The following is a 24,391-nucleotide window of genomic DNA, read 5'->3' as shown; positions in this document are numbered from 1 at the left end:
CTGTCAGAACTTGGGGCTTCTTCCACTGAATTTAAACACCTGGTCTCTCCACACTCGCATATACTTGCTAACTTGTAAATCTTACACTTGTCATGGAGAATTAGAGCTCATCTGAGGATTGGGAGTATATGGTCAAGGAAAACAGTGGTAGATGTAGTAATATTCTCTTTGAGGGGGTTGTATTGAAACCATTCACATCTGAAACCAAGCTATGGCAAATAAAACAAGGGCTTGAAAGGGGGGATCATCATTTACAACTTGGCAATCATTTGATTGCCCTTCTTGAGGAGAGCAGCGGCATCGTTGACGAGCTCATCAACAATAGCCTTGGCAGACTTCTTCTCGTTAACTACAGCAGACACCTGGCCCATCAGGAAGGGACGGGCGTTATCCAGGGCATCATCGTCAGCGTCATCGGGCAGGTTCTCGAAGTCGTGCTCGACGGGGATGATACCCTTGGAGGTGAGCTGCTTGATCTCCTCCGCGCGGTTCTCCTCCCAGTTCAGGATGTAGGGGTTCTTGCGGACACGCAGGGGGCGACCAGTGAAGATGATGGTGCGGATGTTATCCTCGAAGCCGGCAGTGCGGACGGCCTCCTGGTGGGCAACCGGGGCGCCGGCCTCATCAGACAAGATGAAACGGGTGCCGATCCACACGGCGGAGGCGCCGAGCATCAGAGCGGCGGCGACGGAGTTGCCGTTGAACAGACCGCCGGCGGCGATGACCTGCACGGGCTGGCCGGTCAGAGGGCTCTTGTAGCCCTGCACCAGCTTGGCGACGGTCGGGATTAGGATGGTGGTGGGGACATCACCGGTATGGCCACCGCCCTCACCACCCTGGGCGCAGATGATATCGATGCCGACGGCGAGCGCCTTCTGGACGTGCTTGGGGTGGCCGATCATGTTCATGGTCAGGATGCCGGCGCCGTGCAGCTTATCAACGATTGCCTTGGGGGGAACACCCACGGCGGAGACGAAAAGCTTAGCACCGCTCTCGATGATGATGTCGACGAGCTCGTTCAGCTTGCCCTTGGTGTAGTCGTAGCTGGGGGAGAGGAAAGACACATGGTTGGCTCGCTTTTCTTCAGAATTGGAGGGTAGAGGTAGGCTCACTTAGTCTTGCGGGCACTGCCGCCAACCTGGGGGAGGAGCAGGTCGACACCGAAGGGAGCGTTCTTGTCATTCAGGTAGCTCTTCAACTCGGCGACTTGCTCACGGAGCATCTCCGGGGTGTAGCCAACGCCACCGATGACACCCAGACCACCAGCATTGGTGACCGCAGCCGCCAGCTTGGGGCCGGCGGCTACGTTCATGCCTGCCAGCAGGACGGGGTGGTTGATCTTAAGCAGATCAGTGATCGGGGTGCGGATGACCTCTGTGTGGAGACAGTTAGTTAGCAACCGTCTAGAGGGCTGTCACAGCAAAGAAAAGCAGCACAAAACTCACGAGGAGAAGCCATGATGCTATGCGATATCGGCAAGTCTGGAAGGAATGGGGAATGAGAATCCGGGGAAGTGGGCAGGCTAAATAAAGGGAGCGATTCCTCGGCCTGTCACAGTCTCTCCAAACTGCCTCGGTCCCTCCGTGCCCAGACGGCCTGGACTTAAGCCGCGGAGGGTGGTATTTGCCGTGACACGCCTCTTACGTAATGCGGGGTCAGCCCGCATAGCGGCCTCGTTCCTCAGGCGTCAAGGCAGCACGGCGTCAAGGCGCCCAGGCTACGCGACGGATGCTTCGACAGGCACGAGACCACCAGGGAGTTACCAGATAGGTTGACGATTCCAAGGCTTACATATCTCGTGATTTTGTCAAGCGGCTTCTCCTCATCCCCAGCATGACGTCTATGGCTTTGCGCCTTCAAGGAGCTTCCGCATACGCTGGTGTTCGTGGCATTACACACTCAGGGCGGCCACAGCGATCGGCTAGGGAGCTCCCGTTAATGCCAGGGTCGCCGCACGCATCACCGCAGTGCGGTCAGCCATCTTACGGATACGGTACACAAAGGCAGGTCCCTGAATAAGCGCCGAGTCACAATCAAGGGATAAAGTTCTAACTCTGATGCAGGGCCTCTAGATATAGTACAATTCCCATCGTGAGCTCAAGTAGGTGCTCCTCAGCGGCCGTGACGGTCTTATCTGTCATTTATCTGTATCGCGCAGAAAAAAAAGCATGATGTCCCGCATTCTTTCTGGAACTTCCTGTGTCGTGCCCCTTTTTGGTTGCAAACCACGTATACTGAGCTCAAATAGGGCCAAATTGTATGGGAAACCCGGTGTTTGCATCCTCGTGCGCTGAAAATGTCATCCGGACACGTATGACCCCGCCGTCGTACTTGAAAGCGTATGCGAGGAGATTTTCGAGCGGGACAGAGCCGCGCAGAGACTCCAAGATGGACCACATCCAGCGTGGACCGCAGCTTCACCGCGCCTTCATTGCGCTGGGTAGTAATGTGGGAGATCGCGTCGAAATGATTGAAAAAGCTTGTCACGAGTTGGACCGGGCGAATATCAAAGTCAAGCGGACTAGCTCGCTGTTCGAGACGACGCCAATGTATGTGCTGGAACAAGACACATTTATCAACGGAGTCTGCGAGGTAATATCTCTAGAGTGATTTTCTTTTGTTGTGTTGGATACACAACTAATGATCGCCAGGTTGAAACAACGCTCGCGCCTATGGAGCTGCTTGATGCCCTCCAATCAATTGAGAATGCGCTGGGTCGAAAGAAACTAATTGACAAGGGCCCGCGGTCAATCGATTTGGATATTCTGTTGTATGATCAAGAGATCTTCTCTCACGAGCGTCTAAATGTACCACACAACCTCATGTTGGAGCGAGATTTCGTCCTCCGGCCACTCTGCCAGTGCGTGAAGAGTCTATACATCACAAGTTGGAACCCGGTCTAACAAACCCCTACTCAGATTGATCCCTCATGAACGACCTCCCCAACCAGCGAAGAGCACTCAAACATACAGCGAATATCTCAAAGCCCTTCCGCCGCCAGAGCCCACCCCATACTCAACAACACCGATCTCTCCAGCTTTCCCATCATTGCACGCGACAGACCCCACGCGCAACACCCACGTCATGGCCATCCTCAATCTCACCCCCGACTCGTTCTCTGACGGCGGGACTCACTCCCCAGCCGATTTCACCCAACTCACCGAAACCATCCGCAACTTCATCGCATCCGGCGCAACCATCATCGACATTGGCGGGGAAAGCACCCGCCCAGGCTCCAAGCCCGTCGGCGCAGACGAAGAAATCGCCCGCGTCGTCCCAGCCATCAAGCACATCCGCGCAAACATCCCCGAGGCAGCCAATATCGCCATCAGCATTGATACCTACCGCGCGACCGTCGCGGACGCAGCCTGCGCCGCCGGCGCAGACATCATCAACGACATCTCCGCCGGCATGTTAGACCCGGACATGCTGCCCACAGCCGCACGCATCGGCAAATCCATCATCCTGATGCACATGCGCGGCACGCCGCAGACTATGACCAAACTAGCCAAATACCCGAACGGCGTGATCCCCGAGGTGGCCGCCGAGCTGCACCGGCGCATCGCCGCCGCCGAGGAGGCAGGTATTCGGCGCTGGCGGATCATCCTTGATCCTGGTCTGGGCTTTGCGAAAAATCAGCCCCATGATTTGGAGATCCTGCGTGACTTGCCTCGGCTTCGTCAGGTCGAGGGCCTGGAATGCTTCCCCTGGTTGATGGGGCCTAGTCGGAAGCGGTTTATTGGGCATATTACCGGTGTTAAGACACCGAAGGAGCGAGTGTGGGGTACGGGTGCGACTGTGTCCGCTAGTGTTGCTGGCGGTGCAGACATTGTGCGGGTGCATGATGTCCGTGAAATGTGGCAGGTTGCGAAGGTCGCGGATGCGATCTATCGGGTATAATCCCCAAGGCTCGACATATTTCTGGGCTTTGTTTCTTCAACATTGCATGAGTTTAGCAGGGCGGGTATCTTCATTCATCATGGAGTTTTGGAGGGGGTTTCTCAAAACAGGGGGCTCTAGATGCGGGGTTGTGTTTGGGTAGACGTAAGATTACAATATCAAAGACGACCGAGGCTCTTTCTAGGCAGGTTCTCGGTACTCATGCGAGCCTATCAAATTATGCAAGTCGCCATCCCATAAACTGGCCTTGACCGTATATTTGCCATGCACTTTTATCTATCGTAGCCATGTAACATAAGCGAGGAATGACTTGAAAGGAGCTGCAGATGTATTTTCTCAATTAAAGCAAGACCTACCAGGAGAAGCACAAAGAAAAGACATAGGAAATGTAAAAGAAGAGACCTTAACATCCGTGCATTACCGCAGAAATGCGCAATGGGGTCGAAAGGAACACAAGGAGAATTCGTCGGGTCAAAACCATCAATCACGCCAGGCCGCAACCTCAATTTGACCCAATGGCCTTTCCGTCCTTTCACATGACAGGCAACAAGATTGAAATTGGGAAACCAAAATGGTGGCGAGATGTGCAGAGAGACAAGGATATACGTCACGCATCACGGAAATGGAGAGGGGGGGATCAACGGGGCTTGCTAAGTATTCGATGAGACAGAACGCATGGTATCCGAGGAATGGCCTCACACCACATTAGCTGTTCAGGTAGTTGCGGATAGCACCTTGAAGCTTTGTGGCTCCCTCGCCGACAAGATGCGACAAGTTCTCGATGTCATCACCTGCGGTGATGCCAAAGCGTCGAACAAAGTCCTTGGCTACATTTTCCAGGTCTCCGTAACCATCGTCGATCGCAGGAAGATCATCCTCGGGCCGGCCGAAGTAGGCATTGCTAGAGATCGAAGTCGCACCGTCGAATTCATTGAGTCTCTGTTTGGCTTCCGCCTGGGCATTGGGGTCGAAGCGGTCGCGGCCAAAGAACTCGTCCGAGGAGATACCCTTTTGGGTGCCGAAGCGAGACTTGGCCTGAACGAGTTCCTCATCTAGTTGAAAGGATGAGCTTAGAGTTAACACCAATTTCGGACATGAAAAAACATACCATCCACATTGGACTTGGCAGGTCCCACGGCGCCAAAGCCCAGCTTCTTGGGAGCCGCGGGCTTCGACACCTGCCCGAAGCCAAGCTTGCTCATGCCCATACCCAGTCGCTCAACATCACTCGCGGTACGCTCGTGGGTCTTGCCAGTAGCGCCAAAGCCGGCTCGGTTCGGGCTGATCGGGGTGGGAGAGGTAATTGACGGGGTTGCGGCCTTAGCCTGAGCCTCCGCTTTCTCAGCCTCGGGGTCGTATCCCAGTTTTTCGATGCGATCCGCCTCCTCCTTGGCCTTCCGCTCCATCTCATCGAAATCGATATCGCTAGAGGCCACCTTCTTAGCCCCGAGCTTGGGCACCTTCTTGGCACCTAGGATACTGCCCTTCTTCGCGGCGCCGGGCGTGGTGGCCTTGCGAGTAGCGGAGTTTGCGCGGATGGCGGTCGGTGCGGGAGATGAGGCCTTTTCATCGGACGCAGAGAGGGGGGACTTCGAGCGAGATCCATTTGCGCTTGCGCCAGCGCTCAGGAAGGGGGATCCGGTGCGGCTCACAACGGGCGGCGTGCCAGTGCGGGAGGGAGGGTTGCTCGGACGCTTGATCGAGGGTTTGTCCCACGAAGAGAAGAAGTCGTCGTCTTGGTCACCGGCAGGAGTGCCGGAGCCGTCTGATGGAGTGCCGGCAGGGACATCCGTGATGATAACCTCCTCAGGATACCTACATCATGTGCTGTCAACATCCTTCTGACTCAAAAAACAAATTACCGAGATAGAGTATGGGCCACTGACTGTTGCGCATCCGCCGCGGCTCGCCGTTTCAACTCATCCTTGTACTTGACGGCGGCATTGGACGTATACTTGGTCTTGGGGTCCTTGCTCGCCAGCGCAGCCGATCCTCCATGCGATTGGAAATACTTGGTCGCAGACTCGTTTCCACCAACCTTCATCACTCGCAGCTGTTCCCATTGCCACTCTGTATAAAATGCATAAGCGCTGTCCACTAGTTGATACCAGAAAATGAGATGACGCTATCGGATGATACATACGGTCGAGATTTGTGGAGCGAACAAAGGAGATGTGGACACCGAGATTGCGATGGTGAGCCGAGCAATCAAGGCAGAGGTAGATACCGAAGGGAACCGACGACCAGGTTGGATTCTTGGAGCCGCAGTCAAAGCATAGCTGCTCACGAGAAGACCGTTAGTGGACAATGGCCAAATGACCGCAGGACGGCAGACGGAGGCGGGGTGTTGGTTGTTGGGGCGCACCTTGTTTGCGGGCTTGAGCTTTAGTTTCTCAAATATCTTTTGAGACTGCGCCTTGGAGGCACTCATGATGGACCAAAGAAAGGCTATGGACGAGGGAAAAGGGGGTGTTGTCCAGCGGTGCAGTCAGGAAAGAAGCCGAAAATGATGTATCGGGAACGGCGAACGTGGTCGGACTCGAGACCTGTGCCTGGTGTAATTTGCACTTCTGCCGCCCCCGACTCGGCAGTGGGGCGGCCACCAGTACACCGCCTGGACTGCAAATATACCGTATGGTAATTTTCGTCCAGCACGTGAGGGGTTGGCCGCGATCATCGATTCACTGCCGCCACCATCGTAGGAGCCGTCCAGTGGGTCATTTCTGGTCTGGTTATTGAGTTACTGAAGGTTGTATGTCTATACTTGCATTTCTCCGTCTTTTGTGAGCTGACCAGTCAGCTGTATCAGTTTATCTACACTTGCCGCGAGTCACCATATGATGGCTCTCATACACTGTGGAGCTACAACAAGCAAAGGGATAGAAATATGGTATACTAACCCAACACACATCTAGAGACAAATAGGATACTATTAAAATATACACACACCAGACGAACCCATTTGGGCATGTTGAAACTGCCAATATAGCAAGGGCGGTTTCGTCAAATCCCGCTTCCCGTACTATCACTATCGTCTTACTGGAGGGTCCACTACATATCGTATGGACTGACGTGAGCCTGATGAGATAGAAATATTTACATCTATGCCCAATATTTGTTGAATTCGGAAGGCTCCATGGAATTCCACCTGGAAGCAGGCAGCCGAGAGCGCTGGACCAATTGCAGCGCTCGTCGATTCAGGGAATTGGCCCCCACCCGGAAACTAGAGGAAGGCCAGTGCTGAACGATCCCTAGAGGTCGTCGCTGAGGGCTGACGAGATGGCGTATTCAGCAATTGCATCCGCCGCGAGCCTGACGGATAAAATGGCACACAATTCCACTATACATGCCATGCCTGGTGATCGGGCTCCCTCGCCTCTGGACAAGAGCCGGGTGTCGCTTCTGTTTGTCGTCTTGACCCAACTGGACGACGTCCAACAGGCGAAGCTTGTTCAGCACTATAAACAAACAGTGCCAGATTCAGCCAATGTGGCTATCCACACATGGACTCCCTCCAAGATCCTTCTTCAATCTATTGCTAGGCAAGGCCCTCACCGCGACAGCGCGGCCAATCTATATGCGCTGGGAATCCTGGCGTATCGCTCCAGATGGTCCAGCTTCATCGTGGTCGATGACCTCACCAAGCGTCAGGTCACAGGGCAGCATCGTGTTGCCGAGAGCGAAGATATTTCGGTGGTCTTGATGAGCGTTCAAGGATCGCCGAATGACGCGCACACAAACCACCAAGTGATGGTGAAGGCCAGACGGACGAGCAAGAACGACCAGGGTGTGAACATTCTAGATGTATTGAGCGCCGATATCGACTTACCAACTGAGACTGGCGTGGGTGGTGATGAGTGTCCTACTAAGGAGTATTTCGAAACTGGCAAAATGCTGTATGACCCTGATACGCGCCTGTTCACGGCAACCGCGGCGTCTTCATTGGGTGCAGAGCGCATTACTGCAGCCTTGTCAGCGACACATTTGCCGACGGAGCTGGTTCATGCCGTCCTGTCCTACGTGAATGCTGATAATAGCAAGACGGGGATTCGGAACGGGGAGCGGGCGAAGCCTCCACTCTGGACGTCCATACAAGATGACGCCCATATTCTCATCTTCCTTCTCTTCCCAACGACAGCTGAGGAGCTCCGCAATGCACAGGTCACCATCCAGAACGCCGCTAAAAGATATCTCCCTCAGGCGAAGAACAAAGTACCGAAGAAAATTGTGGAACTCATCCCCCAGGATCGTCATCATATCGCGTCCCGCCATGATCTGGTCCAGTTTATGAAAGAATACGAACGTCCCATGGCGGACGGACGTAGCAACCGGGCACCTCTGAACTTTCTCCTGAATCCCATCACAGGGGCTGATGTCGCTTCCGCAGAATTCGGCACAGCACATCGAGCCTACGACAGTCGGGTAGTCGTTACTCAGGTTCCGCTCAAAAATATCCTCGACAACAGGTGGTTCTCCAAATGGCAGCGCGACTGGTGGAGAACAGCGTCCGTGCGCTTCCCCACAGAAGCCATATACCCTCCAAACGAGCCCTTTTATCCAAACCCGGTGCCATGGCGACCGGTAGGCACAAAAGAAGGCACCGATGAGTCAGAGGAAGTAGAATATCTTGCCGTTTTCTACATCACGAACAAGTTGACCGAGGAACAAGACGAAGCTGTCAGGGCCCGGTTGGCGACCAAGAACGATATTGATCAGCAATTCGGATATATCAAGAAATGCTGTTATGTACCATGGGAGGGCGAGGAGGACGGCACGGACGAGGATATCTGGAGTATTGTATGGCAGGTTTGGGAAGACGGAGGTGACCAGGTGTTCTTCTGCATTGATCAGCTGTCCGGCGAGGATCAGAGTGTTCTTTGCGTGGAGTGCGATCGGTTCTCTTACCGACAGCTCCCGGAGAATGCGAAACACCTGACGGGTGTGTGTGACCCCAACTTGCGAGGGTTCCGCTGCACGCGAGTCCCCGCTGAAGATGCCCAAATTGACAAGGTGAATCTTGACATTGCAAATATGGGGATGGAAGACTTTGGACCGGTACACAAGTTCCGGAGACCAGGTTGGCCCGCGCGGGGGATAATTCCTGATGAGACCGATGATGAAGAGGAAGCGGAAGAGGAAGAGTGAAAGTCGATATTATGGAATGAATAGTCCATGGCAATGGGGGAGCAGGGGCAGGGGAGGGGGGTGGGTGGACAGGGAACCGCGCAGGCAGACGAGGAAGGACAGTGAGATTTCATTGGTAGCCAATGGAGTATAAGAGGTTAGCACATCCATAATGCGGTCATCGGGTCCCCCCGATTACGCTGGAAGAGATCCCCTACTTTCGTAACGATCACCAATAGCTCTCATTCGGGTGTCCGGGCGCAGTAGCCGCCGAAGCAGGGCCCGAGGCCGAACAAGCCCGAGCAGGCAGGGAGAGGCAGCACCCCGCGACCTGATAACAGGGGGCCCGACCCGTCGGGGAGCTCCGACGCCATCAGGAGAATATCGGCACCCTTACTGAAAGCGGAAGTAAGGCCTTTTTGCTAAATCAGCAGGAACAAGCATGGCAATGCCAAGCTGAATGGGCGGAAATCCCCCTTGGCATCCCCGCGCAGATTAGTTGCGCGAATGAAGGTGGATCGGTTTATATCGAGCAACACATTACGCTATGGGATCATTCAGTTGATCCGGGGATGGATCCGATCGGACCAATCGTGTGCGCAACGGTGATCTCCGATATCACCAGGACCTGGGGACGGGGGTGGAAACATGCTCGCCCGCAATGAACCACGAGGGTCCGGGGCATCTGGTGCGGAGAATCAGCGCCGTCGGCTGCTTTTCGGAACGTCGCATGAGATATGGTCGTAGCTGGCCTCCGGCTCAACCTACTGGATCAGGGTCCAGGCTCGGGACCACGCTTGGAGGGAATTTCGAGGCGAGTAACAATGCCGTGCAGCAGCCTCGGATCAAAGTGAAGTTGCCACTCGACATGGGGGTAAATTAAGTTATGCGCGGCCGGGTCCCCCCCCCCACGAGCCAGGATGACCGTGTTTTCGATGGGTTTGATCCTAGGCAGGAACTCCGGGATGAGGTGAGATCGAGTCAAGCTTTTGCACGCGTTTCGGCGGGCCCCGTCGTCAATTCCGCATATCGAAGCTTGGCTGCTTGGTTTCTTGGCTGGCATCGCGGAAACCGGGGGGATACAGGGGTGTAGCCATGACCCCTGGAGAACATGATGGGACAGTTCGTTGCATCGCATAATACGGCAAGTCAAGAGGGGCGTCTGGCCAGCTATCAGGGCGTATCTCACTCGAATCTCGCACGCACGGGTCTTATCGGGGGTCCGACCGGCCAATGCGACGGAAAGCGAACGGAACCGCGGGTTGCTGATAAGCCGCGCATTCGCAAACGACAGGCGATTGGATCGCGCACGCTCTCCCCACCCTACCGTGAATGCTCCCAAGGCTCGCCATTTGCTTCTTTCTGGAATTTCTCCTGGGCCCCACGCGACATGGGCCCGCCCAAGCTATCTTTCGCCGTTTCGCCGCGCCACTATGTCGCGGGGTGGGGCGACACGCGCACTACACACAAGTTTTGGCGACGGCCGCCTTCCTAAGACTATATATTACATGCCTCCTGCAGTGGGACCAAGAAAAAAAAAAGGACGATGTGAATTCGCTTCCAATTCTGCTTCCACCCCTTCCATTGATCCTCGGTCGATCTCGAGCCTGCTGTGCTCTCCTCCCTTACCTCTCGGGAATAGCGTCGCGTGAACTTTTTTTTCGCGGTTTTTTCTGGTTCCTCGAACGAAGACAAAAATCTCCTCCCGACCATCACCATGCGCTCCAAGTTCGGCCTGGGCGCGCATGCCGCCGGCGCCGACGTCGAGAAGGCTCCCCACGTTAACGATAGCGCAGCCTACGACGGCAACAGCAACGAGAAGTATGACAATGTCAGCGATGGCGCGGTCCCCGGCGAAAGCTTCGAGTATGGAAACTCGATCTATGCCAGGATCCAGCGCATCGCCGGCAAGTTCAATGTCGAACAGCGGGGCATTGAGCGCGTGCCCGAGAACGAGCGGACAGATAACTCGTACTTGAATATTGGCAGCATGGTGGGTTGATCGTGTACCTGCGATGTGTCCATTTGCTCCCCCACTGACCCAAACCCCAATAGTGGTTGGCGGCCAACATGGTCGTGAGTTCCTTTGCCATCGGCGTCCTCGGCCAGTCGCTCTTCTACCTGGGATTCGTGGATGCCATGCTTGTGTGTCTGTTCTTCAACCTCCTCGGTGTCTTGACCGTGTGCTTCTTCTCGTGCTTCGGTCCCGCCTTCGGTCTGCGCCAGATGGTGCTGTCCCGCTTCTGGTTCGGCTGGTACCCCGTGAAGATCGGTAAGTGCTTCCCCTCCCGGAAGATGGGGAAAATCTAGCGGTGCGCAGTGGCCCGGGGCTAACATGGCGGTTTTCCTGTAGTCGCCATTCTCAACGTCCTGGCCTGCGTCGGCTGGTCCGCCGCGAACGCCATCGTGGGCGCGCAGCTGCTCAACGCGGTCAATGGCACCGTCCCTGGCTACGCCGGTATCATTATTATCACCTTCTGCACCCTCCTTATCACCTTCGCCGGATACAAGGTCGTGCACATCTACGAGTACTGGAGCTGGATTCCGACCTGTATCGTGTTCTTCATTGTCCTGGGCACCTTCGCCCACTCGGGTGACTTCGTCAACGTCCCCATGGGCGTCGGCACCTCCGAGCTGGGAAGCTGCCTGTCCTTCGGCTCGGTCATCTTCGGCTTCGCCACCGGCTGGACCAGCTATGCCGCCGACTACACCGTCTACCAGCCGTCGGACCGCAGTCGCCGCATGGTCTTCGCCGCCACCTGGCTGGGCCTGATCATCCCGCTGCTGTTCACGGAAATGCTGGGTATCGCGGTCATGACGGCGGCCTCGGTCAGCGAAGACAACAAGTACGCCTTGGGTTGGTTGGCATCCGGCAACGGCGGCCTGATCGCGGCCGTCCTCGAGCCGCTGGGTGGCTTCGGCAAATTCTGCTTGGTCATCCTGGCCCTGTCCATCATCGCCAACAACTGCCCGAACATCTACTCCGTCTCGCTGACCCTGCAAGTGCTGAGCCGCTACACGCAGCGCGTGCCGCGCTTCATCTGGACCTTCCTCGCCTCGTGCGTCTCCCTCGCCATCGCCATCCCGGGCTACTCGCACTTCGAGACCGTCCTCGAGAACTTCATGAACCTCATCGCCTACTGGCTGGCGATCTACTCGGGCATCGCCATCGCCGACCACTTCATCTTCAAGCGCGGCTTTGGCGGCTATCAGCCGGAGATCTACGACAAGCCCGACAAGCTGCCCATCGGCATCGCCGCGTCGATTGCGTTCTGCTTTGGTGTGGCGGGTATGGTCACTGGTATGAGCCAGACGTGGTGGATTGGGCCGATTGCGAAGCATGCGGGCGCGCTTCCGTGGGGTGGCGATGTCGGCTTTGAGCTGGGCTTCGCTTTCTCCTTCACCATCTATTGTCTTTTGCGGCCGTTCGAGATTCGCTACTTCGGTCGGTAGTTTGGGCACTGGGCCTTTTGTATATAATTGACTGTTATACGGATTGTTGGGAATCTGGAATAATGTTGGAAATAATAGTTGTGCATTCATGATGCATTGTTAGTGAATCGCTCTTATGAACGAGCTTGCATTTGCATTATCTGCAGTTTTTTGGTCCCTGTACTTTTTGAAGACCTCTCTGTCGTCTCCTTTGATATCCCTCCTCCAGTCAAGCCTTTCAACGACGGCAAGTTAGATCCAGGCACAAGTTTCCACAACCTGTTTTGCGCAAGCACATCGCGATCTTGAACATTCTCCTCAATCACACACTACGCGCTGACTTCAACGCCAACGAAGCTCCAATGTCCGGCTTACGGAATCAGACAAGCGCCCGCCGACCACTTCCGAACCAGGGCATGGACTTCTCTCCTGTCTATCTCTCTAACGTGATCGAGCCATCACGGAGCATGAGATTCCATGTCACTGCCGCAATGCCGCGAGCAAACAATGTCCCATCACGCATCTCGCCGACTCTACCAGCTTTCCTATCGTGTGTCACTAACAACCGCGCTGGTCTGCAAGGCTTAGTTTTCTGTGCAGGATAGGATTGGCGTTATCAATTCTCCTCGCAGGGGGACGCTGCATAGCTCTGCGTCAACAAGTGTGCTTCGCAGGGGGGTGCTGTGAGAACAAGCTCCTGTAGCGACGTGCAGGGACCTCTTCGTGGTTCTAGGGAGTAGTATTCGAGACTACTCGAAGAAGCCAAGACCTGCGCTGTCAACATTCCTTTTTGTACTCCGAGAAGATATTGCTCTTCAAGGGGGATTGGAGGATTAGATCATTGGATCTTATTTGGGCCAACTGTATCGGATCTGTAACTCAAAATCAATTCGCGTGAAATGAACGAGTCATGATGTTGCAGCGCGATACGCGTACAAAGAAGATTGGAGTAAAATTCTCCCCGAGACGTTCGCTGAGGGGTCTAGGCCCTCTTTCAGTGAAGCTTACGGCAATCTTATCAACACGATCCAAGCTATACGCCGAGATGCTCCAGGGCTTTCAGTCAACATTGACGAAGAACTTTACAGAGCCAAACAGGCAATGGTTCTGGCCAGCGATGGGCGTGCGTACGACGACGCTCAGTATAAACTCGCAGCTCTAAACAAGGCCCTTGCCGAAGAGGGAGTCACTTGGGTATGTCAAGAAGTTAAAATTTCAAAGCCATTTCTGTCTCATTTCTGGTGGAGGTGGTATTGCTCAGATCTATTGCTGACACTGCTGCCCAGGAGGTGGAAACGAAACAAGTCGATTCGGCTGATGGACAGGTCGGGGAGGAAGTTGACACTGAGGCGGCAATTGAGGCCCACCCAGACGAAACAGACTTTATCAAAGACAGCGTCAGAGCATATTTGGATGATTGGGGGACCTCAAGCAGTACCGATAAGGGGTCTAGAAACCATGCCTACGGCGGCCGAGAGCGGCCACTGGGAAAGTGCACAATTTAGGCATATTCTATTCTAGACCGCCCTAGGGACCGCTCTGTAACGCAGGAATCGCTCTTACACTATCATTCCCATACAAAAATAGATTCTCCACTTTCTACTGACCCCTAGTTCGACGTTACTGTGTGTATTTGTCTGTTCTATATAACTAGTGGTAAATATGGTGGTCGGTACGCAACGCAGAACTTTTGAAATGCACCTCTGTACGGAGTACCTCCCAAAATATCAAATGGTGGGTGGATCCATCGCTGCGCTGGAATCTCCACCAGACTTAGGCGCCGCCCGCTGACTGGCCCGTTGCGCCCCTTTTTCTTCCTACCCTAGGGGTCTCTATAAAGTTAAAACTACGCTATAGTCCTAGCCGCTGCATACTCGAGGGTTCTGCCGGTCTGCTCTCTCTTTCCACCTTCATCCTCTTCGCTTTCGTCAAGATCAGACAAGTGCGCAGCAAACGATCACTAGACCGCACCCTAGGACGTGTTCGTTGCCGCCGAGTTAGGAGGATCTCGACGATCAAAGTCTCATCATCTTCTTCTTCTTCTTTATTTGTCTTATTACTCTATCATCACTTCTATTCGAGGATACCCAGGACTAAGTCCCCCGGACCATCAGGCAGAAAGCAGACGCGTAATGGAGGCGTCCGAGTGCACTTTTCATCCGTTCCCTCGGCTGCCGGCTGAGTTACGGCTAGCGATCTGGCGCGAATGCCTCCCACGCCGGGTTTCCGAGCTCGACTGTCCACTCCCGGGCGAGGTCTATAAATGGATAGAACCGGTCCCGTGCGACGTAAGGCATACATCGTTCGCAAATCGATGCCGGCCTATGATCGCTCTAGTATGCCGCGAGGCACGAGCCGTGGTCTTTGAGGCAGGGTTCCCAGTTGTCGAGACTGATGACTTTCTAGTCCCTGACGAATGTGACTGGACAGGCTTTAACCAGCTAGAGCAATGGATCGATCCTATACGAGACTTATCGCATCTTAACTTTTGCCCCGGTTACGAAGCCCAGTACTTTACCTTGGGTAACCCTCTCTTAGACCTTGTTTGGCAGGCTAAGTGGGTATATCGTGGTGGCTCGCTTCGCCTACCACTATTACAATATTGTGATATAACCGACCTACAACTTTTACAGAAACATCCGAGCTGGGTTATTGTGATGCGGATATTTGTGGTACACGCGAGCCGGAGAGTCGGGGCGGCGTCGGGCTTGTTCGGGCTCTTAGGGGATGCGCCCGTACAAGTAGTCGATATAGCCGACCAAGCGAGAGTAACGGCCCTTTTCGACTTAGCCGAGGAATGTGAACGTAAAGGCAATATTAGCGCCCGTCAGACGTTTAACAGAGAAAGTCCAGAGGCTCTTTCGCGGGAGTTACAAGACCTCGTGATCCGGCGATTCCGCTCCCAACAACAAGCGCCGAAAATGCATCCAGCTCTTATGTTTCGACTTTGTACGAAAATGTGCAACCACTTGGATCTAACAGATAATCAACGCTGTCCTTGAACTTGCGAAATAGGGTAATGTAAGAAAAAAATATAGCTAAGGGCATAAACTGTATAATAAAACCACATTTTCCTCCATAGATCCTAACCTATGCTTAGTACTGCTATTTCTCTTCCGTAATCTATAGTTTTACTATATATCAGATTGCGAAGCTCGTCCTCTAGAGTTGGAGGGTAGGTTTTACAGTCAATAAAGATGCCGATGCCGTTACTGAGCTTAGGTCTCATCCATTACCTTTTCGGAAGGGTTACTTCAGTACTACTCGTATTTGGTCGATCACAAAAATAGCAAACCAAAACGCGGGAGATAAGATCTTGTGCTTTTGTACCCGTTTATTTCTTTCCAGATACAGTCCCCGTATTGAGGCTCTGTAAGACCTTCCGCCTAGTTAAATAGCTCTATGTAGATGATGGCGAGCTTATCAGAGATCCGTCGGTTAATAAGTTTGTATGTACTCATGGATTTAAACATCTCTAATCAATACGGTATGGTTTCCTGTTCTTGCTAATCCCAAAGCTTTATATGCGAGTGAGGTCTTCCAGTCAACCCTTCTAAGTGACAGCACCTGTGGCATCGAAATCCCGGCTAGTCGCACATAGTCGCCTTGAGAGAAGGTGGTCCCACATCAGGTTTTATACAATTTTGACATCTTTCACTCGTTCTCTGCCCGTTCGTTTTTGTGCGCAGGCGTGCGGCTGAACTTTTGCTTACCGATGTCTCAGTATAACATGCTTCTTTTGACACGTTGTTCCTCTGTATTCTCCTATTTTGGATCCGAGAAGAGGTCCTATATGCCTGAGTAAAAATGAAGTCTGTTAGACAAATAATTCCATTGTTCCTAAACTGCATTCACTAGCCATGGTCAATCTATATACCCCGAAGGTTAATAGAGGCACATTATAGGCCTTGTTAGAATCTCAAAAAGAAATCAGCATTGAACTGTTCGTTACAGCCTTCCAATTACTAGTGCTAAAATGAGAGTGTGTTTGAACACCACTGGGAAGACCTCACATTTGGAAATTGATAACGCATTTGATACTCAGGTACTCCATATACACAACGCCATTCTATGAATATCCTTACATTTCCCGGGAGTGAATTTTCCCTAAGCAACAATCTTGTTTCTGAGACGGCCCCTCATCCGAAAAGGAGACCCGATGGGTCCTCCGCGTAATCCCCCTCGCCCTCGCCCTTGTGTTTGAATTGGTGGAATCCATGTGGTTCCCGGCAATGGACGGAAGCCTTCTTCAGCATCTTCTGAATTGTTACACATATCGGTGCACAGTCTGAACATGATTGCGCCACGCAGGGGCGGTAGCTTGGGAGGCATTTCTCCCGGCCTCAGGCCGAATGGTCGTTGGTATTTGCGACCCATGATTTTTTGGAATTCCTCTTCGAGAACCTCGCAGGGCTTTCTGTGCAAGTCCTGGGCAAATGTAACATGGCCCTTCTTCTGCGTTTCCTCCGCCAAATCAAAGTAGGCTTTGAGTCTCTTTTCGTTAGAAAGGTCAACAAGTTGAACTGGTGCATCCCCTAATAGTCCGAAAAGGCCCGTTCTTGCGCCATATTCGGAGGTGGCGTGTATTATGATCTTTCTCATGACAATCACGAGATTGGATATTGAGTCTAGAAACGCAACATCCTCGTGGTCTATACTTTCATATCCCACGGACCCGCCCTGTGAATTGGCGGCGTGCCAGGCAAGATAATCCAGATAATATCCCTCACCTTCGAATCTTTCATCCCAAGGTTCCCAGTTGAGGTGTACGCTATCTCGGGACGGGTCAATCATGCCGTCAAGAATCGTTTCAGATGCCCAAAAAGCTTCTTCGAGCATTTCTTCGTACGGGAGCCTGACACGATTTTGCAAAGCCACAACGCGAGACTCGCGACATACGCGGGAGATGGCTGGCGGCCTATGATTCATTTGCGTGGTCATTAGAAGACCGCACACGCGTGCAAAGCCTCCTGGGCCTGTGGCATAAAACTCGTCTGAATCCAGCTCGTGAACTCGATGTGGTAAACATTCACGCCAGATCATGAGTCGTATCTCTGCCGGAAGGTCCGGAAAGCGCGGAAATGCACCGATGACCGTTGAACTCGCCATTGTCGTGTGTATAAGGTGTATTGTTGACGTTTCGTAAAGAGGAGTTTAACGTATCAAATTTGGGGCCAAAGTAGATGGTGAAAATCAGTCGGCAGCAAACACAGACAGTGAACTCGGTGCTAGCACTCCGTAGGTCTGAATCGTTCCTCTCGCCAACAAAGCGAATAATTATTTTTCTCAGCTCGTGGGTAGAAATCAAATACACAGGAAAACATTGTGATCTGACAACGCCAAGAACCGTATCCACTTTGACTCGGAAGTGGAAGTGGAGATAATTTTAGTGCTGATAAGGCCCAAAAGTGAAGGGGCCTGGTTATCACGGGAGGTTATTCAGGTTCTTCCCCTGCGGCATCGAGAAAGTTCCGGGTCGCATGATTCGGCCGCGCATAAAGGCAAAAGGCAGGTGACCAGATTGAAAGTGAGGATCTTGGTTTCCTTTCAGCGATGCGCCTCGCCGACGTGTGATTTTATGACGACGCGATCGGAAAGACTGCGGTTTAGGCTCATTTGCCGAGCGGTTGAGGTGGAAACCAGGGAATCAATATATTACGTACTCGCAGAGATTAAAAAAGCCACGGAGCATCAAAGATACTTGTCTTCTTATAAACCCTCCACAACTGATTCCGAACCGTCTCGAGCATAGAAGAACCTACTCTCTACCTATTCTCTAGCGAAGTACTTTGAAACGAGGCATTTGTGACCAGCGTCGGATCTTGCAAAGCTCCGACCGTCGCAAAGTTGCCAAGCCGCGGGCGCCCTGCGTGATTTATGCGGGTTTCTCTCAACCGATCTTCAGGATCTATAAAAACAAGGTTGATCCGACCCGGCAACCTTGGAAGGCTAATTGCTTGATTTCCATAAAAACCCACATATTTCTCTTTCTATGAACCAGATAACCCGGTCGTTCTGCCTCCGGCAGGCTCATTTTGGCAGTCGCGAAGTCTCCTTTGCGTATCGCTACTTCACAAGCTTCTCTTCTTCACGAGCCGGTCATTCAACACAATCGATCCGGCCTCGCTGCCAGAATGCACAAGCAACCAACTCAACGCCTGAGTTCAAACCTCTTTCAACATTCTCCCTGCCATTCTGGAAATGTCGCTCTACGTGGAGACGCGCAGGCATCAACACTCTGCGTTGTCTAGTCGGCTGCACAGTCGGTGATTTTTCCGCGCTTTGGATGCTGCAATCTTACTATCCCGAGCTAGGAATGAACACCATCATGCTAGCATCTAGTCTGTCGTCTACTCCTGACCACTTAGCTTCCATACCTGCTGACCACATTAACTACAGTGGTATCTGGCATCACGACCTCAATCGTTCTCGAGACTGTGCTACTTCGCCGTGGAGCTGATCAGCTCTCATGGACGATAGCAGCGCGCACCGCTATGGGTATGAGCATGGTGTCGATGCTGGCAATGGAAGTTGCGGAGAATGCAGTCGATTATCACCTAACTGGTGGAGTGGTTACGATGGAGGACCCCAAATTTTGGGCGGCAGCAGTGCTGTCGATAGGAGCTGGGTTTTTGGCGCCGTTGCCGTATAACTATTTGCGCCTAAGGAAATATGGGAAAGCTTGCCACTGAAATGGGCAGGCAATATGAGGGGCGAAATGACGTAGAGCTCCCATCGCCATGTATATCACTGTAGCAATGATCACTACGCTCTCGGTTCGTACACGTTAGCTCGGTTGACCGATACCATACAATCTATGAAGATCTTACGTATCAACAAGCTTGGATATTAGACTTGCCAGACCGGGTGAACTTCTGTCACCGTCGCAATACCCCCACGGGCTCGGGCCTTCCACTCCGCAAGATCGCAACTAGTGATTTTTCCAGTCGAGGACAATAAGGTCTCCTTGAACCTTTATCGCGGCGGGTTCAACGTATTTTGAGGGATGGTACAGCGTTCCATAGTATTGAGCAGATATCACAAATGTCTATCAAAATCCCGGTCCCTTTTCGGCCGGAAACAGATGTCGTTTATATTTCATCCAGCCCTAACTAACAACCACCCTCCACTATGCCTTTGGCTAACGTACTGGGAAACTGATATTTATTATAGGAGGTTAACTTCTTCATACTCGTTGATGATCCTCGAGTCTAACATCAAACAAGAACCAGCCGTTTAGGCGCATCAACGGCCATCCAACTCGCAAAGCACAATCCATCCCACATCTATATTAGCGGGCAGAACACCCACAGTGCTGAGTGATCCCTCTCTCAAATGCGGAAGAATGCATCCCAATCCAGAAATACAAGCGGCCTTCGTCCAATGCGACTTCTCTTCTCTATTATCTGCCCAACAAAACTGCCACACTTCCTCGCTCAAACACCAGCACCAACGACATGGTAATGTGCAACGCAGGCATAAGGAACCAACCCTCAGGTCTCACTGATAACGGCAATGAATTTCAATTCGGCATCAACCACCTTGGCCACACCCTGCTCATCCGCCAATACCACCCATTGCTGGACGGAACAGCCTCACAAGGCAAGGCTGCGATTGTTAGTGGGACATACTATGTGAATGGTGAAGGTACTCGAGGGTCATGGATGTATGTACTTGGGTTTTGCGACTTCTGTGTTCACTGAATAGGTAAGGTCATAATCACATGGGAAATGGAATTTTAAAGTTCCTAATTGATGTACTAAGTAGTTTAACTGTGAATAGACTGGCCATGGTAAAGTAGTATAAATACTGAATGCCGTACCCAGAAATCGATGTTCTACCTATTCGTTTCCTTTCCGGCGAGAGAGTAGATGAGTCTCAATAGAGATTCATCTCCATTAATCTGGTAGACCAACAGCATGGGGGAAAAGAGAGAAAAGAAAGCTCATATTGCGTTTGACCTGCAATGGGCTATGTTGTCATTTCCCAGTAGATTATCCTCTGTAACATGACAGAGCATGGGATAACCGGATGTGATAAATTTACCATAGTTTTACTATGCGTCAGATTGCGAAGCTCGTCCTCTAGAGTTGGAGGGTAGGTTTCGTAGTTAATAAAGATGCCGATGCCGTTGCTGAGCTTGTGTCTTATCTATTACCTTTTTATAAGGGTTGCTTTACTACCACTCGTACTTGATTGATCATAAAAATAGTAAATAAAAACGCGGTAGATAAGATCTTGTTCTCCTATGCCCGTTTACTCGTTTCTGGTTATAGTCCCCGTACTAAGGCCCTGGAAGACCTACGTAGATGATAGTAAGCTTACTAGAGATTAGTCGGTTAATAAGTTTAGATATACTTATAGATTAAAATCTCTCTAATAAATACTAAATAGTTTCCTATTCTTACTAGACGAGGCGCTTCTCTAGTTTCCGGATTTATATATAGAAATAGTCAAGCCTAGCTTCTATATATATATTCTCTATAATATCTTTTTAAGCTAGTAGATAAGGATAAGATAGAAATAGCTATCTAGATATTATTCTTCTTACAAGTTTCCATTTTCAAGGCTACCTAGGGAAGGGAATATGGAAGATGTGGAAGAGGGTAGCACTGCAAACTACTGGGAAGAATCGCATATGTGTACGCTTTCGATGTTCGGTCTTTATAAAGATTTATAAATGCAATACACCATATGGTGTTCAACCACCTTCTTATTCCAAGGATGGTTAGTCGACCCTGAGATCCTTGAATGAGAGAGAAGATAATCATCAACTTCTCAGCCATGCGACGCCACGCCATACTTGACGCTGGGCTTAAGTGGAAGTGAGTCTCTACATTCTAGATTCGTAGCGGCTATAACAGGAGAAATCATTATATGATGTATCATATCGGTTTTGCTCTATGTCTCTCTACTTCTTGGCGCATTATGATGTCTCTCTTTCCTTCGAGGACACGGAACAAGGCAGCTTTCAACCTACCTATTTTGAAACTTATAACAGCACGCTTGGTAACTCAGCACCAACATCGAAGATTTGAGATGAGCGAATTTTGAAAATTGAATCATATTCCGGAACTAAGAAGGGGGAGCGAAGAGGATGGAGAATGGATATTGCCGGCAATGGGGCTCAAATGGAATTGAGGATAGAAATCAACATAGCAATGGAATAATTCACATCTAACAAATGGAAGCTCAATCTTCCAGTTATTTAATCTACCGGCGTCGTAGCAATAAATCGGGTGTTGCAAGACCAGCGTTAGAATCAGTGGGAACACTGCAGGCTTTGTCGTCTAGAGGAATTGTGGGGAGGATGGGAAAAAGCCAGAATAGAACGTAATGCAAGGCTTATGGCAGTGCCGGTTCCAACCGAGCCAAATGTTTCTATATTGCAGGTAGACAGCATAGACAGCTTCAGAAGGTCATTTGAGGATGTGGAGTATAGACAGAAAAGAAGTCGGCAAGCCCCGCGGAGGGGCAGGCACCAACCACGTGATCTCACCTGAACCAGCCACAGACTGCGCCACATGAAAATCGCCGCGAATGAAATCCACAACGGATTCGCCTTTGAAGAAATCCCAGAAATTCAGCAGTTGCCGCATCACACCACCACACACCATGTCTCGACTCGGGAAGTGAGTATTTTTACACGCAAAAATTCCCCTGATCTGTCTCTAACGATCTTCTCAAATTACAGCAACGCCGACTGGGCCGACGATGATGAGTTCGAGGATACTCTTCCTGCGAACCAGATTATTGAAAACAAAGATGGCACCAAGACCGTCATCTCCTACCGCTTCAACGATGAGAACAAGAAAGTGAAGGTCACCCGCCGCATTAAGTCCACCGTCGTCCGCGAACACGTCAACCCCCAGGTCGCTGAGCGCCGGTCGTGGGCCAAGTTCGGCCTCGAGAAGGGCCACGCGCCTGGCCCCTCTTTCGATACCACATCCGTCGGCGAGAACCTCATTTTCCGCCCCAGCACGAACTGGAAGGCTCAGGCCGCTGAGGTCGAGAAGAACGGTGGCGAGCAGGGCAGCATGAAGGACCAGCTCAAGGACAAGAAGGTCAAGTGTCGTATTTGCAGCGGCGAGCATTTCACAGCCCGCTGTCCCTTCAAGGACACCATGGCCCCTGTCGAGGAGGCTACTGGTGGTGCGGATATTGGTGTGGACGATGCTGGTGCTGCTGGTGGCTTGGGTGCTGGTTCCTCCAGCTACGTTCCTCCTCATATGCGGAAGGGCGGTACTGCTGGTGGCGAGAAGATGGGCGGTCGCTTCGAGAAGGACGATCTGGCTACTCTCCGGGTTACAAACGTACGTCCTCTTGCTCTGGTGATGATGGTGTTTGGGTCTGTTCTGACATATTCTCTTTTTTTCACCCACAGGTCAGCGAGTTGGCAGAGGAACAAGAGTTGCGGGATCTCTTCGAGCGGTTCGGCCGTGTCACCAGAGTCTTCCTTGCCCGGGACCGCGAAACCCAGCGGGCCAAGGGCTTTGCGTTCATCAGCTATGCGGATCGGGGCGATGCGGCTCGCGCCTGCGAGAAAATGGACGGCTGTATGTGTTCACCACCCCTTTCACGGCCAATTCGAGTTACCAGGACTAACCATCTCCTTTCTCTTTCCTTGCAGTCGGTTACCGCCACCTTATCCTTCGCGTCGAGTTCGCCAAGCGCACTACTTAGATTCGCTCCCTGTTTTCCCTTTCACGACCCATTCTTGGCTGGATTCTCTTTTCTTTTTATCTTTCAGGCGGGCCTAGCTTTCTGGCTGAAGCTCTTTCCTTTGAAATGTATGATTGATTGATAATGATGATTACCAAAAGACACCTACCATGTCATTTACTTTGCATTCGTCAGTCTATACAAAAGCAATGGTTTAGAGATTCTTGCATGATACGCTTGGCGGGTGCCCTCGGCTGGGCTGGTATACACAAATCTAGCACTACTTGATTTTAGCTACGTGCGTTGTCCTCGGGTGCAGCTGTGCTCCCACTGTCATCTTTCAGGTGATTGCGACTTGTTTTCCCAAGTTCGTAGTCTACAATGTCGTCCTAGCCTCGTGGTAACTGCCCGTGCAATGGATATGGTGTTTCCGGAGCATAGATTCACATACATTTCCAGTATGGAAATTAACAAGAGAATAGAAGGGTTGCAGGACGTATAAGACAATATCATTTGCATTGCCCATTGACTTTGTCCCGTATCATCGTCATCGGCATTGAACTCAGTCCCTTTCCTGTTCGCGTCTTCACCATCTCCCAGCTCCAACGACGAGGATCACTTGTCATTTGTACTCATACCCCAGATCCTGGTGCCCTTCGAACATATATGCCAGCTGCCCTATATGGATGACAGGGCTCCAGGTCACTCGGGGGGTCCTGTCTTTTGGTAGGATGTGGAGCTAGCCAGCAGTCAGTACTCTTGTCTCGTATTCGAACGATGGACGAGGATGTATCTGCACAGCCAGTAAGATACCAACTCCAAGAGACCCGAAACTGACTTTCCAGCTGTGCCTCAGTATCGCAAGCAAAAAGAGCCCAGCTACCTCCATAAAAGAAGGTTACGCCCCCAATTGCAATGTTGAGACGCTATCGGCGCCTGGGTCTCAGATCCTGCACTCAATTGCAACAGCGCAGATCTATCTAGATCGCCCACGGAGCTAGCCTATCAACTCCCCCACCTCTCCTCAGCACATAAATTCGCGCTCTTAATTTCCCGGCTTCAAGTTGGGTTGCATCACGTAGCATCGGTGATTCCTTTAGGAAAGAGACTTGCTCCTAGAAAGCTTACCATGGGAGGTGCCCATCGGCAGGCATTCGGCCCCACCGTCAAAGGATTCTCCATCGACAGGGAACATCGCAGGTTTTTCCATCTCCTTCCCCTTTGGTGACTTACTTTTTTCGCCGTTTTGCATTTTGTGTTGCCGTTTCTTGCT

The 24,391-nt window shown here is 51.9% G+C and overlaps 8 protein-coding genes across 8 annotated transcripts; 5 read left to right on the top strand and 3 right to left on the bottom strand.

The window, feature by feature from the left end:
• Positions 1-251: 251 nt before the first annotated feature.
• Positions 252-1,458, bottom strand: N7482_002029 (NAD(P)H-dependent flavin oxidoreductase; the record flags this gene model as incomplete). Its single annotated transcript, XM_056684154.1, has 3 exons — positions 252-1,044; positions 1,113-1,374; positions 1,446-1,458. The coding sequence occupies 3 exons, from the start codon at positions 1,456-1,458 to the stop codon at positions 252-254; spliced, it is 1,068 nt and encodes a 355-aa protein (XP_056547760.1).
• An 855-nt stretch (positions 1,459-2,313) lies between these two features.
• N7482_002028 (folic acid synthesis protein) lies at positions 2,314-3,900 on the top strand (the record flags this gene model as incomplete). The annotated part of the gene is made up of 3 exons (XM_056684153.1): positions 2,314-2,592; positions 2,652-2,860; positions 2,919-3,900. 3 exons carry the CDS (start codon positions 2,314-2,316, stop codon positions 3,898-3,900), a joined length of 1,470 nt encoding a protein of 489 aa, XP_056547759.1.
• A 705-nt stretch (positions 3,901-4,605) lies between these two features.
• N7482_002027 (ADP-ribosylation factor GTPase-activating protein) lies at positions 4,606-6,331 on the bottom strand (the record flags this gene model as incomplete). The annotated part of the gene is made up of 5 exons (XM_056684152.1): positions 4,606-4,952; positions 5,009-5,715; positions 5,763-5,970; positions 6,044-6,155; positions 6,221-6,331. 5 exons carry the CDS (start codon positions 6,329-6,331, stop codon positions 4,606-4,608), a joined length of 1,485 nt encoding a protein of 494 aa, XP_056547758.1.
• Positions 6,332-7,251: 920 nt separating this feature from the next.
• N7482_002026 (uncharacterized protein) lies at positions 7,252-9,045 on the top strand (the record flags this gene model as incomplete). Its single annotated transcript, XM_056684151.1, has 1 exon — positions 7,252-9,045. One exon carries the CDS (start codon positions 7,252-7,254, stop codon positions 9,043-9,045), a length of 1,794 nt encoding a protein of 597 aa, XP_056547757.1.
• Positions 9,046-9,910: 865 nt separating this feature from the next.
• Positions 9,911-10,519, top strand: N7482_002025 (uncharacterized protein; the record flags this gene model as incomplete). The annotated part of the gene is made up of 2 exons (XM_056684150.1): positions 9,911-9,994; positions 10,148-10,519. 2 exons carry the CDS (start codon positions 9,911-9,913, stop codon positions 10,517-10,519), a joined length of 456 nt encoding a protein of 151 aa, XP_056547756.1.
• A 222-nt stretch (positions 10,520-10,741) lies between these two features.
• On the top strand, positions 10,742-12,477 carry N7482_002024 (cytosine permease; the record flags this gene model as incomplete). Its single annotated transcript, XM_056684149.1, has 3 exons — positions 10,742-11,017; positions 11,080-11,296; positions 11,378-12,477. The coding sequence occupies 3 exons, from the start codon at positions 10,742-10,744 to the stop codon at positions 12,475-12,477; spliced, it is 1,593 nt and encodes a 530-aa protein (XP_056547755.1).
• A 4,086-nt stretch (positions 12,478-16,563) lies between these two features.
• On the bottom strand, positions 16,564-17,565 carry N7482_002023 (2EXR domain-containing protein; the record flags this gene model as incomplete). The annotated part of the gene is made up of 1 exon (XM_056684148.1): positions 16,564-17,565. The coding sequence occupies one exon, from the start codon at positions 17,563-17,565 to the stop codon at positions 16,564-16,566; it is 1,002 nt and encodes a 333-aa protein (XP_056547754.1).
• Positions 17,566-21,980: 4,415 nt separating this feature from the next.
• On the top strand, positions 21,981-23,139 carry tif35 (translation initiation factor eIF3 core subunit g; the record flags this gene model as incomplete). The annotated part of the gene is made up of 3 exons (XM_056684147.1): positions 21,981-22,769; positions 22,841-23,012; positions 23,087-23,139. 3 exons carry the CDS (start codon positions 21,981-21,983, stop codon positions 23,137-23,139), a joined length of 1,014 nt encoding a protein of 337 aa, XP_056547753.1.
• Positions 23,140-24,391: the final 1,252 nt, after the last annotated feature.

This window comes from Penicillium canariense (genome assembly GCF_028826845.1).
Source record: "Penicillium canariense strain IBT 26290 chromosome Unknown utg000001l_segment0_segment0, whole genome shotgun sequence".
In the NCBI taxonomy this organism is placed as follows: domain Eukaryota; kingdom Fungi; phylum Ascomycota; class Eurotiomycetes; order Eurotiales; family Aspergillaceae; genus Penicillium; species Penicillium canariense.
This window is presented reverse-complemented; position numbering and strand designations above follow the sequence as displayed.